The sequence below is a fragment of the Mus pahari genome, unplaced genomic scaffold, assembly GCF_900095145.1.
Source record: "Mus pahari unplaced genomic scaffold, PAHARI_EIJ_v1.1 scaffold_5003_U1_1, whole genome shotgun sequence".
In the NCBI taxonomy this organism is placed as follows: domain Eukaryota; kingdom Metazoa; phylum Chordata; class Mammalia; order Rodentia; family Muridae; genus Mus; species Mus pahari.
Window position 1 is genome coordinate 88,881 of NW_018393192.1, and position 14,258 is coordinate 103,138.

Genomic DNA, 14,258 nt, shown 5'->3' on the forward strand with positions numbered 1-14,258 from the left:
GGTATGTTGTACACATATAACATATAATATCCAGTTTGACAGTGTAGATAAAGTATTCTACCATCTGTCTTAACTTAAAGAGTTTACAATTCTGTACCTCAAATATGTTTGATTTTAATGTGTACTACCAACTGAAAACTATTCCTTCAAATCTGAAACATCTTTAATGTTAGACTTCTTAAGTTCAATTATGAGACTATACCTAGTCTTTATCCCTGTCATAGGTATGAGAAGGAATTAAATATTACCTGAATTTATAGGAAGCACAATGACTTAGCTTCCCGAACATATTCAGTTTGTAGAGACAGCTGATTGTCTGGACCATGTTCAATATTCCTTATTATGTTGGAGTATCTCCCTTCAGCCTTCTGGGTCAGAATGATCTGACAGACCCTAAGTAAAGCAGAAATTGTGAAGAAGTAGTTTACCCTGACTTGGCAGAGCTTAGCATTCTGCTAACCAGCATCCATTTGTCCTTTCTGGACAGTACTTTATCTGCAAATAAAATTAGGGTATTTCTTACACAGTGGCTAGATTGCCACAATTTAAGGAACTCCATCTGGTGCTAATGATGTTTCAGGCCTTTCATTAGGTAAAACTGGGATACAGTCAGGACCAGAGATGTCTTGTAGTCAAAAGATCTTTTAATAATGAAATAATATTAAATGCTGTATTCTGTGGATCCCTGTGCTTTTGAAGAATACCTATTTATATGTAGTATAATTGAATTGTTAAACATTGACTACTCTTTGCTAATTACTATTTGAATAATCTTGAAAACACTTTATTGTAATTAAATTAGAATCTAATTTTATCATGAGTTTACTATCTGACCTTTAACTTGTATTACTTAATCATCCTATACACTTTGTAATAGCAGCTATTAAAAGAACTGGGTCTAAGCTTTTTATTCTTAATGAGTTGCATAAGCAAAGTGCCAATCTAAGAGTAACAAAATTAATTTTAAAATTTCTTATCAATATACAAAGATTTATTCCAACGAAAATCTTAAACTTGTATCAATATATAAATTCTGTATCACTATAAGAAAATGTAACTTCAATTCTGCATTAATTAATACTTAATATTAGTTAATATTTAAAGATTTCTATCAATGTAAGATTATGGTTATAAAATGTTTTGTTTAAGAGTATTTAGTAATCCATCCCCACATACCTAATTTCTTATATTACTCTATCTTCCTTTTTCCTATTAATGCCCTTCCCTTTACCTAAGAAGGAAAGGGTAGAGAAAAGTATGTAGAAATCACCAAATTTAAGCTCTCTATTTAGTTTCCTCCCTATCTAAAATTGTGACCATTTCCAAATTTTTCCTAAAATGACAAAATATCTATAATTTATAACATAAATATCAGACACTCAAAACTGAGGAATCTGGATGACAACTCCCCAAAATTTCTTCTTGCTGAATTTGGGTGACAAATATTTTTTAAGTGGTAAGGAGAAAAATAGGTTAGGCTTAAAAAATATAACTTTAGCATTTTTTATCTAGTCTATGTATGCTTAGAAAGTTCAGGCCTTAACTGAAGTCCTGACGGGAGCTGTCTGAAAGACTGGATAAACCAAGGTTATCAGAAATCAGTCACAGTACCTGAAGCAGGTCTGGGAGCAAGTCTCTGGAAACAGCATCAAGTCATTTCAATATCACTAAGGATAAATCTTACCAGAGCTGCATCTTGGTGTTGTATTTTGTAATATATGAATCTTACAACATAATTTTTAGTGCTATAAAGATATTTGGATGGATAATGTAATATGCACAGAACAATTAAGGGTGAAATTTTGTTCCTTGTTTGAGCAGGTGGAATACAACTGTCTTTTTTATGAGTTAGTTTGATCAACAACTAGTTGTAATATATCTTCCTTCATTCCATGTGAATTCTAGAGATTATGTATAATGAATGTTAAGGATTCTATAACCAACACGATTTATTGGTTAATTTTAGCGATGTTTTGGCTACAGACACTTTTATTTCTAAGCCAGTTTGAAGGCTATTTCCCTGTGCAGAAATCAGCAATTCATGTTATCTGTCTTGATTGGTCTTCTTTAATTTTTCTTTTCTGTCTGTAGTCAAGGTCTTCATGGGGTCTTCTCCTATCATCTATGATCCGTATTACTTTGGAAGGGGTCTAAAACATTTGTCATTCCACAATATTCAAAATCTGTTAACACAAATACAGAACCTTTCTACCAAAATAGCATGTCCTTGTTCTGGCAACCTGAAGTCAATTGGTTCAATTTAGCAACCTCCTTTTTCTCAGGCTCTACTCTGACTGCTCTCCAGAGGATTAGTAATGTTATTAATACCACAAAACATATAACCACCTTCATTTTGATAATTAGAACAATGCAAAACAATTAAAACAATTTTAAACAATTACAATTATCTGTTGAGGTAGGGTTTCTCTCTATTTCCATGACTTTGTTTCCTACATTTGAGATCAAGCGCCTGCATTCCTTTATTCTTCCATGTATACTTAAAAACTCTTAAACTATTACCAGCTTTTCTCCCTTCTATCCTTAAAATAATGTAATTTCCCTTTATTCCTACCTTCTAAAGGGATTAGTATCTGTGGATATATAATTATATCCCCCTTCTCTTTATATAACTTGAATTAACATCCTTCCCTATGTATTTAACTTCAATTAAATTCCCTTCCATAGTTCTGTAAGAGCCTATTCTCATGCTTAATCTTCTATTCTTCTATCCCTAAAACAATGTATTTTTTCTTTAGTCATCCCTTCTAAGGAGATTGGTATATGTGAATTGTATCCTCTTTCTCTTTATTATAACTTAGATTAACATCCTTTGCTTTGTATATTCCTTTAATTGATTTCCCTTCTATTTTTTTTTCTGTATGAGCCTCGTCTCAGGCTGAGTTATGAATATATGCCATGCTAAGCTATCCGAGAACTTCCAAGCTTTCTAATAATCCAGTTGCTTGCCAAACATTGACTTCTTAAACATCCATCTATCTTTCCATTCCCATCTTATTCACACCTGCTTTCTGTTGCCTGCCTTCTGACAGAAGGAATGGTCAGCATTCATAGCTTAAGCTCTCAGATAATGTAAAAATGGCTATCTTGCCAAAAGCAATCTACAGATTCAATGCAATCCCGATCAAAATTCCAACTCAATTCTTCAATGAGTTAGAAAGGGAAATTTGCAAATTCATCTGGAATAACAAAAAACCTAGGATAGCAAAAATTATTCTTAATGATAAAAGAAACTCTGGTGGAATCACCATGACTAACCTCAAGCTGTACTACCAAGCAATTGTGATTAAAAACTGCATGGTACTGGTACAGTGACAGACAGTTAGATCAGGGAATAGAATTGAAGACCCAGAAATGAACCCACACACCTATGGTCACTTGATCTTTGACAAGGGAGCTAAAAATCATCCAGTGGAAAAAAAGACAGCATTTTCAACAAATGGTGCTGGCATAACTGGTGGTTATCATGTAGAAGAACGCGAATTGATCCATTCTTATCTCCTTGTACTAAGGTCAAGCCTACATGGATCAAGGAACTCCACATTAAACCAGAGACACTGAAACTTATAGAGGAGAAAGTGGGGAAAAGTCTCAAAGATATGGGCACAGGGGAAAAATTCCTGAACAGAACAGCGATGGCCTGTGCTATAAGCACAAGAATTGACAAATGGGACCTCACAAAATTGCAAAGCTTCTGTAAGGCAAAAGACACTGTTAATAAGACAAAAAGGCCACCAAAGATTGGGAAAGGATCTTTACCAATCATAAATCAGATAGGGGACTAATATCCAGTATATATAAAGAACTCAAGAAGATGGACTCCAGAAAATCAAATAAATAACCATAATAAAAATTGGGTGGGAGGCAGAGGCAGGTGAATTTCTGAGTTCAAGTCCAGCCTGGTCTACAAAGTGAGTTCCAGGACATCCAGGGCTATACAGAGAAGCCCTGTCTCGGAAAAAAAAATGGGGTTCAGAGCTAAACAGAGAATTCTCAACTGAGGAATACCGAATGGCTGCGAAGCACCTGAAAAAATGTTCAACATCCTTAATCATCAGGGAAATGCAAATCATAAGAACCATGAGATTCCACCTGACAGATGCTGTTGAAGATGTGGAGAAAGAGGGACACTCCTCCATTGTTGGGATTTCAAGCTTGTACAACCACTCCAGAAATCAGTCTGGCAGTTCCTTAGAAAATTGGACATAGTTTTACTGGAAGATCCAGCATTCCTCTCCTGGACATATACCCAGAAGATGTTCCAACTTGTAATAAAGACACATGCTTCATTATGTTCATAGCAGCCTTATTTAAATAGCCAGAAGCTGTAAACAACCCAGATGTCCCTCAACAGAGGAATGGATACAGAAAATGTGGTACATTTACACAATGGAGTACTACTCAGCTATTGCAAATAATGAATTTATGAAATTCTTAGGCAAATGGATGTATCTGGCAAATATCATCCTGAGTGAGGTAACCCAATCACAAAAGAACACACATGGTATGCACTCACTGATAAGTGGATATTAGCCCAGAAACTTAGAATATCCAAGATACAATTTGCAAAACACAAGAAACTCAAGAAGGGATACCAAAGTGTGGATACTTCATTCTTTCTTAGAATGGGGAACAAAATAGCCATGGAAGGATTTACAGAGACAAAGTTCAGAGCTAAGATGGAAGGAAAGTTCTTCCAGCGACTGCCCCACCCAGGGATCCATCCCATATACAACCACCAAACCCAGACACTATTGCATACGCCGAAAATATTTTGCTCACAGGACCCTCACATAGCTCTCTCTTGTGAATCTATGCCAATGCCTAGCAAATACAGAAGTGGATACTCACATTTATCTATTGGATGGAACACAGGGCCCCTAATGAAGGAGCTAGAGAAAGTACCAAAGGAGCTAAAGGTGTCTGCAACCCTATAGGAGGAACAACAATATGAACCAACCAGTAACCCCCCCCCAGCTATGTCTCTAGTTGCATATGTAGCAGAGGATGGCCTAGTTGGCCATCCATGGGAGGAGAGGCCCTTTGTATTGCAAAGATCATATGCCCCAGTACAGGGGAATGCCAGGGCCAGGAAGCAGGAGTGGGTGGGTTGGGGAGCAGGGCGGTGTGGGGGGAGGGGAGGCTTCTGGGATAGTATTTGAAATGTAAATGAAGAAACTAATAAAAATGTTCAAAAAACAAAAAAAGAAACATGAATAGCCAAAAAAATAAAAAATAAAAAAATAAAACCAATTCTTCTTGCTTCCCCGTTTTAAAGGGAAGGAATGTGGTTTCCATTCAAGAATCTCCAATTGATTTTTAAACATGAGTTCTTCCCAGATGGTTGGGACACCATCTGTAGTGTTAATAATTAACAAATAAATCATGGTGAATGGTCATTACCTACCTCAATGGTTTATGTTCCTGAATGAAAGCCTTTAAAAAAAAAACAAAACTATTATTATACCTTATGCATCACAATAGCTGGGCAGCTACCTAGCCTCCATGTTGCTAAATCTACATCCCACTGATAATTCCAAGTTACTACTTTCTAAATTCTGTGTTCTATCTTAGCTCCTCTAGATCCTGTTGGGCAGCCTTCTGGACCATGCTCTCATGACTCTTTCACAGGGCTCCTATGCCTCTCTGTCTTGTACTCTTTACCAGCATGGCATCTCTTCCCTCCTCCATATTCTCCCAGCATCTAGATCTTCTCCTTCTCCTCTTGCTGTAAGTCCCAATCCCAGGAATCCTAAAATCCCACCTCTGTCTGTCCTCCCCAGTTATTGGCTGCTGCCATCTTTATTTACCAATCACAACCAACTGGGGTAAGGTTCTCAGAAGCTACATACAGACTCTCTCATACAAATATTTTTTGAGGGGGAATACAAATTAACATTAGAATACAAGCAGCTACAGGATAGGACTCAGACTCACTGTTAAAAGAAGCAAAAAAAATAAAAAAATAAAAAAAAATCACTGGGATTTCAGCACTGGTATTTGTCTTTAGGTGCTGTGTTGATCCACAACATAATTAAGTAGAAAGGCGGTAGAATGTGAATGATATATTTTTGCATACATACAATAAAAATAAGCAAGACACTCTTTTAAACTGTATTTGCCACTGGAGGAACTGGGTGGTCAGGCAAGCCTATGTTGTTCTTCCAGTGGGGTTGAAATCCCCCTCTGCTCCTCCAGTCCTTCCAACAGCTCCCTCACCAGGTTTCCTGAGCTCTTTCTGATAGTTGGCTCTAAGCATCCACATAAGCATTGGTCAGTTGCTGGCTGGACCTCCCAAGGAACTGACACATTTGGTTCCTCTTAGCAAGTGCCTCTTGACCATGGCAACAGTGTTGGGTTTGGTGTTTATAGTCATAATGGATCTTCAGGTGGGGCAGTCCCGGGTTGGCCCTTTGATCTTCCTGTTACCCCCTCAATACAGGACTGAAGCATCCACACTCTGGGCTTCCTTTCTTCTAGGCTCCATATCGACTATAGATTACATCATGGGCATTGTGAGGTTTTGAGCTACTATCTACTTAGTATTGAGTGCATACCATGTGTGTTCTTTTGTGTCTGGGTTACTTCACTTAGGATGATATTTTTTAGTTCCATCCATTTGCCTGCAAATTTCATGAAGTCATTGGTTTTTAATCACTGCGTAGTACTCCTTTGTGCAAATGTACCACATTTTCTGTATCCATTCTTCTGTTGAGGGTCATAGTTCTTTCCAGCTTCTGGCTATTGTAAATAAGGCTGATATGAACATAGTGGAGAATATGGCCTTGTTATATGTTGGAGCATCTTTTGGGAATATGCCCGGTAGTGGTATAGCTGAAATGTGCAGAGAAGGGGAAGGTAGAACCTATTAATACCACCTCCAGTAGATAGGTATGGCCCTTGGTGGAGAGTTAGGGCTACCCATCTCAAAGTTTTTAACCCAGAAATGTTCCTGCCCAAAGGAAGAATAATGACAGAAGTGGAATTTATTTCTTTTTTAAAAATTTAATTGATTCTGTCTGAATTTCACACCATACTCCCAAAACTCAACCCTCTGTCCTTTCTCCATTTATACCCTTTGTCATTGAAACCTCCTCCAAAATTAAACAAAAAAACAAACAAACAAAATGTCAAACATCTTTCTATGGAAACTGTGGCGTGCTGAGGTATGTAACAAAACAGCTTCTTTCTTTCTTTCTTTCTTTCTTTCTTTCTTTCTTTCTTTCTTTCTTTCTTTCTTTCTTCCTTCCTTCCTTCCTTCCTTCCTCTCTCTCTCTCTCTCTCTCTCTCTCTCTCTCTCTCTCTCTCTCTCTCTCTCTCTCTCTCTCTCTCTCTTTCTTTCTTTCATTTTCTTTCTTTCTTTCTTTCATTCATTTTCTTTTTTCTTTCTTCTTTTGTAAATGTTCATTGCAATGAGACATTGCTCTTGGTTCTAGGCCTCTGGCATCTGCTATACTGTCAATACTGGATCTTCCATGGGACTCTTCTTGAATATATTGTTTTTGTCTGGTGTCAAGGAGAACCTGTAGCTCTGATTTTCAAGAACCCATATCTTCATGTGCTCTAACAGTTTATATGTGGATTAGATGCTGATGGTTAGTCTGAATCATGAACTTGATGGGCTTAAGACTCATTATAAATATATACATATATATATATATATATATATATATATATATATATATATATATATATCTCACTATATGAATATGTGTGTCTATGTGTGTGTATGTTGAGGATTTATCTTTTGCTTGTATTATAATGCTAATATAAAAATAAAGATGACTACAAGCCAGTAGCTGGGCAGAAGATTTCCATGATTGTTGCATTCCTGGGCTTGGTTCTGAGAAGCCACAAGATAGGAGAAGGGAGAGAAGGAAGATTCCAAGGGGGTAGGTGGGTCACAAAAGTATGACCATGAAGGCTAGCCAATTGAAATTAAGAGCATCCCAGACAAAACACAGCAAATTAAAATTCGTGGTTAATGATGGGTAAATAGATTCTAATAGCATAGAGGATAGATATTTGCCATTTTGTAGTGCTGATTATGACTTATTATAAATATAAAAGTTATGTCTATTTTCCAAGAACTGAGTCATCAAAGGTGGGGTACAAACCCCAAATTGAAATGACATATTTGGTCAGTAACGGTCTGTCTCTTGCAACTTCAGTATGATGGGTTTTGTTCTATCTGTTTGTATTGTGATTTGTTATGTTTTGATGTTATTTTGTTTTGTAATGACAGGAAGAGATTAGATCTTCATGGGAGGGGAGTAAATGGGTGGAACTGAGTCTGAGAAAGCTGTAGTCAGGATACATTTATGAAAATAGAATTATTTTCAATAAAATATTAAGCAAAATATATTTTCTGGAATGTAGCATGATAACCAAGTGATTTCTGTCATTGAATCAATTTATGGAATACATTACATTTACTGATGGCTATATAACTATCTTTAAATCGTTGTAAATATTGTGATGGTGTTTTATTTCAAACTAAAATCACTTCATTGTAATGAACATGTAAATAAAAGCACTAAAAACTACAATGAAAAATCCAATAACAGGAATTCTTGCTCAGGCTAAATTTCTGTACATTTCAATGAACTACAGACAGAACAATCATGATGTAGCCATAGAACTTTTCTTAGGGTTCTACACTCTGAGTAGCAATTATATTTTTATGCCCATTTGCACCAGAAAGAAAAATAAATTGACAACATTGAAAATTAAAATATTATTGCATATTCTCCGTTTTAAATACTGGATACTTCATCTGCCCATCACCTAATATTACATTTCAAGGTATGCTTTAGAAATGTTATAACTGAAGTTACACTTTGGGTATATACACCTAGACATTATAGGATAGAATCTGCATGAAGGAGAACATGTGATCATTTTTCTTTCTGATTTGGGCAATGTGGCTTAATTTTTTCCATTAACAATCAATCAATCAATCAATCAATCAATCAATCAATCAATCAATCAATTTTCCTACATTTTGATACCATTTTTCACAGTGGTAGATTTATAGACCATTTTGTACGTGAAAAATTGAATATTTGATTTATCTGTTTATGGATATGTAGGAGAGATCTGCTTTATTGCTACAATAAACAGATCAGCAATGATTACTGATAGGCAAATATTTCTATATTATGATATGGAGTTTTGTAAGTATAGGTCCAGGAATAGAAGAGCTGGTCAAATAGTAGTTTCATTTTTCACATCCTGAGAGACCACAAAACTTGTTTCTATAATCTCTATATTAATTTATTCAGAGCTCTTTTGATGAAGATAGCATTACTGTGATTCGAAACCAGATTAAAAACTGAATAACAACAAAGGAAGTTTATACTCAAATATCCCTAATGGTGAAAAATCTCTCAAAAATATATTATCCAGCAAACTTCAAATCATGTCCAAAAACATCATTCATTTTGAATTAATGTTTGTATTAGGTAAAAGGTGTAATCCTCTTTTGTATAGGCCTGGTTCAGGCTACAGAAACTAACATAGGACCAAAGCCTCCTGAAAAACGAGTTCTTGGCCATTCATGGTTTCAGTTTTCTTTTTTTCTAGATGTAGGACCCTCAGGCTGTCTGTGAAATTTTTAGCAGCCAAGCTGCCTTACAAGATGAACACACCAAGAAGGTCAGTTTTATTGGCAACTTTTTTTTTTTTTCTGTCTCATTTGTAAACCAGATGAGCAAAAGGAAGACTCTCGAGTGCTATGGTCACTGTAATATTGTGAGCTCATGTAGGCTACTGATTCAGCCAACTGACAAACTCCCATTCTCAGTTTGGGTAATTTTAACAAAGACAAGGTCCTATAATTTAATTCTTTTTTTTTTTTTGGGACCTTTTGGTGAAGAGTGTGAGTTAATAAGTAAGATACATAATTCAGATACTTAAATAAGATTAGGAAATTTTATTCCGTATCCAGATCAAACTGAGTCTGGGCATAAAAGTACAATGACTCATAAGAACAAAGGGTCCAAAGGATGGAAAACACAGAGAAGTGAGGCGAGTGATGTTCACGAACCACCAATTGAGATTATGCAGATGAGAAATGCAGCCTTTTAAAACAGAGGAGATAGTAAAAAATGCCAGGAAGGTACACACCAGGACTAGGATCTTCTGGGTGGCTCTGGATTCTGGTGAGATTCTGCTGTAAACAGTATTGCTGTGGATGTGCTGAAACCTCTGCTTGTGTCTATACAGAATAACAATCATGAAGACACTGGACCAGGCAATGAGCAGAGAAAAGAAGATTTCAGGGCACACCGCTAATGCTGTGTAGAGTGAGGCATTGATGTCATCACCCCCTCCAAATGAACAGTACTCAAAATTTCGGATTCTTGTCATATTTTTGCTATTCCTTTTGACAAGTATGTACACAAAGAAAATGAAATGTATAATTATAAACAAGACCCAGAGAGAGAAAATGGAGCACCCAATGTACTTTGCAGCATTCACCTTTTGATCATTACAGCAGGATTCCCTGTGACTGATGGTGATGGCTTGGAAGACACTCAGGAGACAGGTGGTGCTAATTGACACACTCCGGCCAACACTTTGAATGTACAAAATTAATCTGCATCCAAAATCATTTAAAAACTGCTTTAACTCAAAAGCTGCCAATGTGTGAGGTATTCCTGCAGAGAGAACTATCAAGGCATTGGATGCCATTAAGTGCATGAGAATCAAATCTGTGGGTTTTAATGCATGTTGTATATAGTAGACTAGATAATAGATAAGAAGAGAGAAATTTCCCAGAATTCCAGTTGTAGTTTGTGATAAGAAAAGTATTTTGATTGCCAAATTTCTGAAGCCCATTCTGTGATTGGGCCTGATTCTCTTTAGTTTATGACCACACCCATTTTTAGATCAAAATAAATGAAAAGTAATAATCTGAAGAGCTACTGAGAGGCTAAATCAGAGGGGTCCTTAAAGCTCAGGAATACAATGTCAGCATGGACTTTAGGCTATGTCCTCTATGTACTGTAACAATACTTGAAGTTTCCGACAGTAGCAATTGTAACTTACAATAAATAATTACATACAACACAATCTGTGAATTGTGTTGTATGTAAAGATGCCTTCATATTCATATAATGTGCAGTATTAAGTGCAAGATTACATGGACTGTGAGAAGCAATTAAAAGAGAGAACCAGTATTAACAAGTATAATCCAAGACTGTAATTCAATACAGGTATTTTCTAATCATGGTATAAAGGAAGACAATTTTAGTAACTTCTACCAATTTTCAAACATATTAATTCTTTTTTATTAGATATTTTCTTTATTTACATTTCAAATGTTATCCTCTTTCCTTGTTTCCTCTCTGAAAATCCCCCATCCCTTCCTCCCTTCCCCTGCTCCCCAGCCCACCCACTCCTGCTTCCTGGCCCTGGTATTCCCCTAATTGGAGCATAGAACCTTCACAGGACCAAGAGCCTCTTTTCCCATTGATGACTGACTAGGCTGTCCTCTGCTACATATCAGCTAGAGACACAAGTTCCACCATGTGTTTTCTTTGATTGGTGGTTTAGTCCTAGGGAGCTCTGTGGGTACTGGTTAGTTCATATTGTTGTTCCTCCTTTAGGGCTGCAAACCCCTTCAGGTCCTTGGGTACTTTCTCTACCTCCTTCATTGGGGACCCTCTGCTCTGTCCAATGGATGACTGTGAGTATCCACTTCTGTATTTGCCAGGCACTGGCAGAGCCTCTCAGGAAAACATATCAATTCTTAAAGTACGTTTTACCTAATATTAAATTAAAGATAATAAAAAATTAATAATACCCTTCAGAATATATTTCTTTTTTTAAAGATTTATTTATTAATTATATGTAGGAACACTGTAGCTGTCTTCAGATGCACCAGAAGAGAGTGTCAGATCTCATTATAGATGGTTGTGAGCCACCATGTGGTTGCTGGGATTTGAACTCAGGACCTTCAGAAGAGCAGTAAGTGCTCTCAACCGCTGAGCCATCTCTCCAGCCCCCAGAATATATTTCCTGTCTATGACTGTATATATATATATATATATATATATATATATATATATATATATATATATAACATAAAATTTTACTTAGAGTATAAAACATATTTAAATGATGGGCCAAGTAACACCATATATATTATTAATTTATGAGGTAGCTCTTATGCAATGTTACAGCACATAGACACACATGCATGTGTTCACACTCAGATCTGTGCTGTTAGAGACCTGGGGACATCCTGTGTGATGAAATATTGTCTGTCTGTGGAATCCATTCCCCTCACTGGCTGCCTTGTCTGGCCTCGGTGGAAAAGGATGCACCTAGCCCTGCAGAGCCTTGATGTGCCAGGACTGGGGGGATTTCCAGTTGGTGTCCACAGTCTCAGACATGAAGTGAAGGGGAAGGATGGGTAGTGACCAAGATGTAAATAAATAAATAAATAAATAAATAAATGGGAGAAATTGTAAGTATAATTATCATGGACTACTCAAAAGATTATAGTAGAAATGGTGGGAAAAAGCACAGTGATTTATTTAGCCCATCCATGCAGTGCAGTGGGAGAAAAATCTCTCATACTTTATTCCTACAAGTCAAGTTGTCATCAAACTATTATTATTATTATTGTTGTTGTTGTTATGTTTTTTCCAGAGAGGTGTATAGCCCTGGCTGTCTTGGATCTCACTTTGTAGACCAGGCTGGCCTTGAACTCAGAAATTCACCTGTGTCTGCTTCCCAAGTGCTGGGATTAAAGACATGTACCACCACCACCCTCCTCAAGTTCTTTTTAGATCAGGGTCAATCCCATTGCAATATCTAACAGTAGCAACTGAGTCAGCACCATGCTCAAATAAGAAATCTCAGGGGAGAAAATGTTATTTTACACATTCATGAGTTATGCAGGGACAGTGAACTGGACAGTCAAGAAATTGGACAGAATTGAGAGTGAAGTCAGAAACCTCTAGAAGTTAAATGAAAGTGGAGAAATAAGCTGAGACCTTAGGAACTACCAGATACTTAAAGCCATCCCTTCCCCATGCACTGGCACTGCAGAACATCCTAGAGAATGGCTACAGCAGTGAATAAAAAGCAATTTATTAAGTAAAGTAAGAGCTTAAGAAAGATCAATAGTGTAGATTCTGTCTCAATACTATTTTTCATCTTATAATTTTTTTAAATGAGAGATTATATGTGAGTGAGTCAGTTTTGAACCCAAATAAATCAAATGGGGCCATAAATGGGATCAAATACCTCTATATGATAGTCTTGTAAAAGTAAGACAGCACATACAATAGGAGAATAGGAGAGATGTACATGGAACACATAAGCTGGAGTTAGTGCAGAGAGAAGTGAGAATGAAGAATTGGTTCAATCAAACACTAAATAGTAAAACGCCCAAAAGAAACCTGCTGCAATGAAACTAATTAAAATAGTAACCAAAAAAGTGAGAGAAATTTAAAACAAACAAAAAGTATACAAAAAATAGTTAAAAATACCAAGTTTCGAAATACTTCTTGAAATGCAACAACATCATGGCCTGGCAATGACTGTGCATGTCACTGAAAACTACTTACATGAAACAAATACAAAACTACAGACTATAACCACAACGACTAGAATAACAACCAAAATAAATTTCTTTGTATCATAGAAGAATTGTGTTTATAATCTAGTAATACTCTTGGGAGGTTCAACCTGTATATTGCCCATATGTTTAATCAATATAGACACAGGAAAGCCATAATTTTACAACTACATAGACTCTTGAAAATCTTAAAGTATTTTTTATGCTTTACCTACTGGATTCCAAGTGGTATTTCACTTGTGAAATTACATGAGATATTTTGGCTTAATTGAAAATATACAAGTCACAAGAATAAAGAAATTCAGTTTGGTTTAAGTTTGTTGAAGCTGGTGTGTGCACACAAACCTGATTAATTACAACTGGAGAAGAATATCCCAACAAACATGTTCTATCATTTGTGAGCAATGAAACTTATGTGTGAATTCACTAACATGTTCATCAGAACAGTATCACAAATGTGTGTGGTTTATCTGATGATCCTTTATGCAGGATTTATGACATAGTCTAGGATACAGTGTCCATCAGGGGGCAAAGGAAAATCCAACATCTTTGGAAGCTTTTTAAGTTCTATTTACTTGGACTTTGTGATTAAGACTGAGCACTAGGAGGCTGGAGAGATGGCTCAGTGGGTAAGAGCACTGACTGC

At 36.3% G+C, this 14,258-nt stretch overlaps 1 protein-coding gene across 1 annotated transcript; it reads right to left on the reverse strand.

Moving 5' to 3' along the window:
• Positions 1-9,886: 9,886 nt before the first annotated feature.
• On the reverse strand, positions 9,887-10,876 carry LOC110315403 (vomeronasal type-1 receptor 4-like). The gene has a single exon (XM_021189469.1). It carries the CDS (start codon positions 10,858-10,860, stop codon positions 9,943-9,945), a length of 918 nt encoding a protein of 305 aa, XP_021045128.1. The 5' UTR covers positions 10,861-10,876; the 3' UTR covers positions 9,887-9,942.
• Between the last annotated feature and the right edge of the window lie 3,382 nt (positions 10,877-14,258).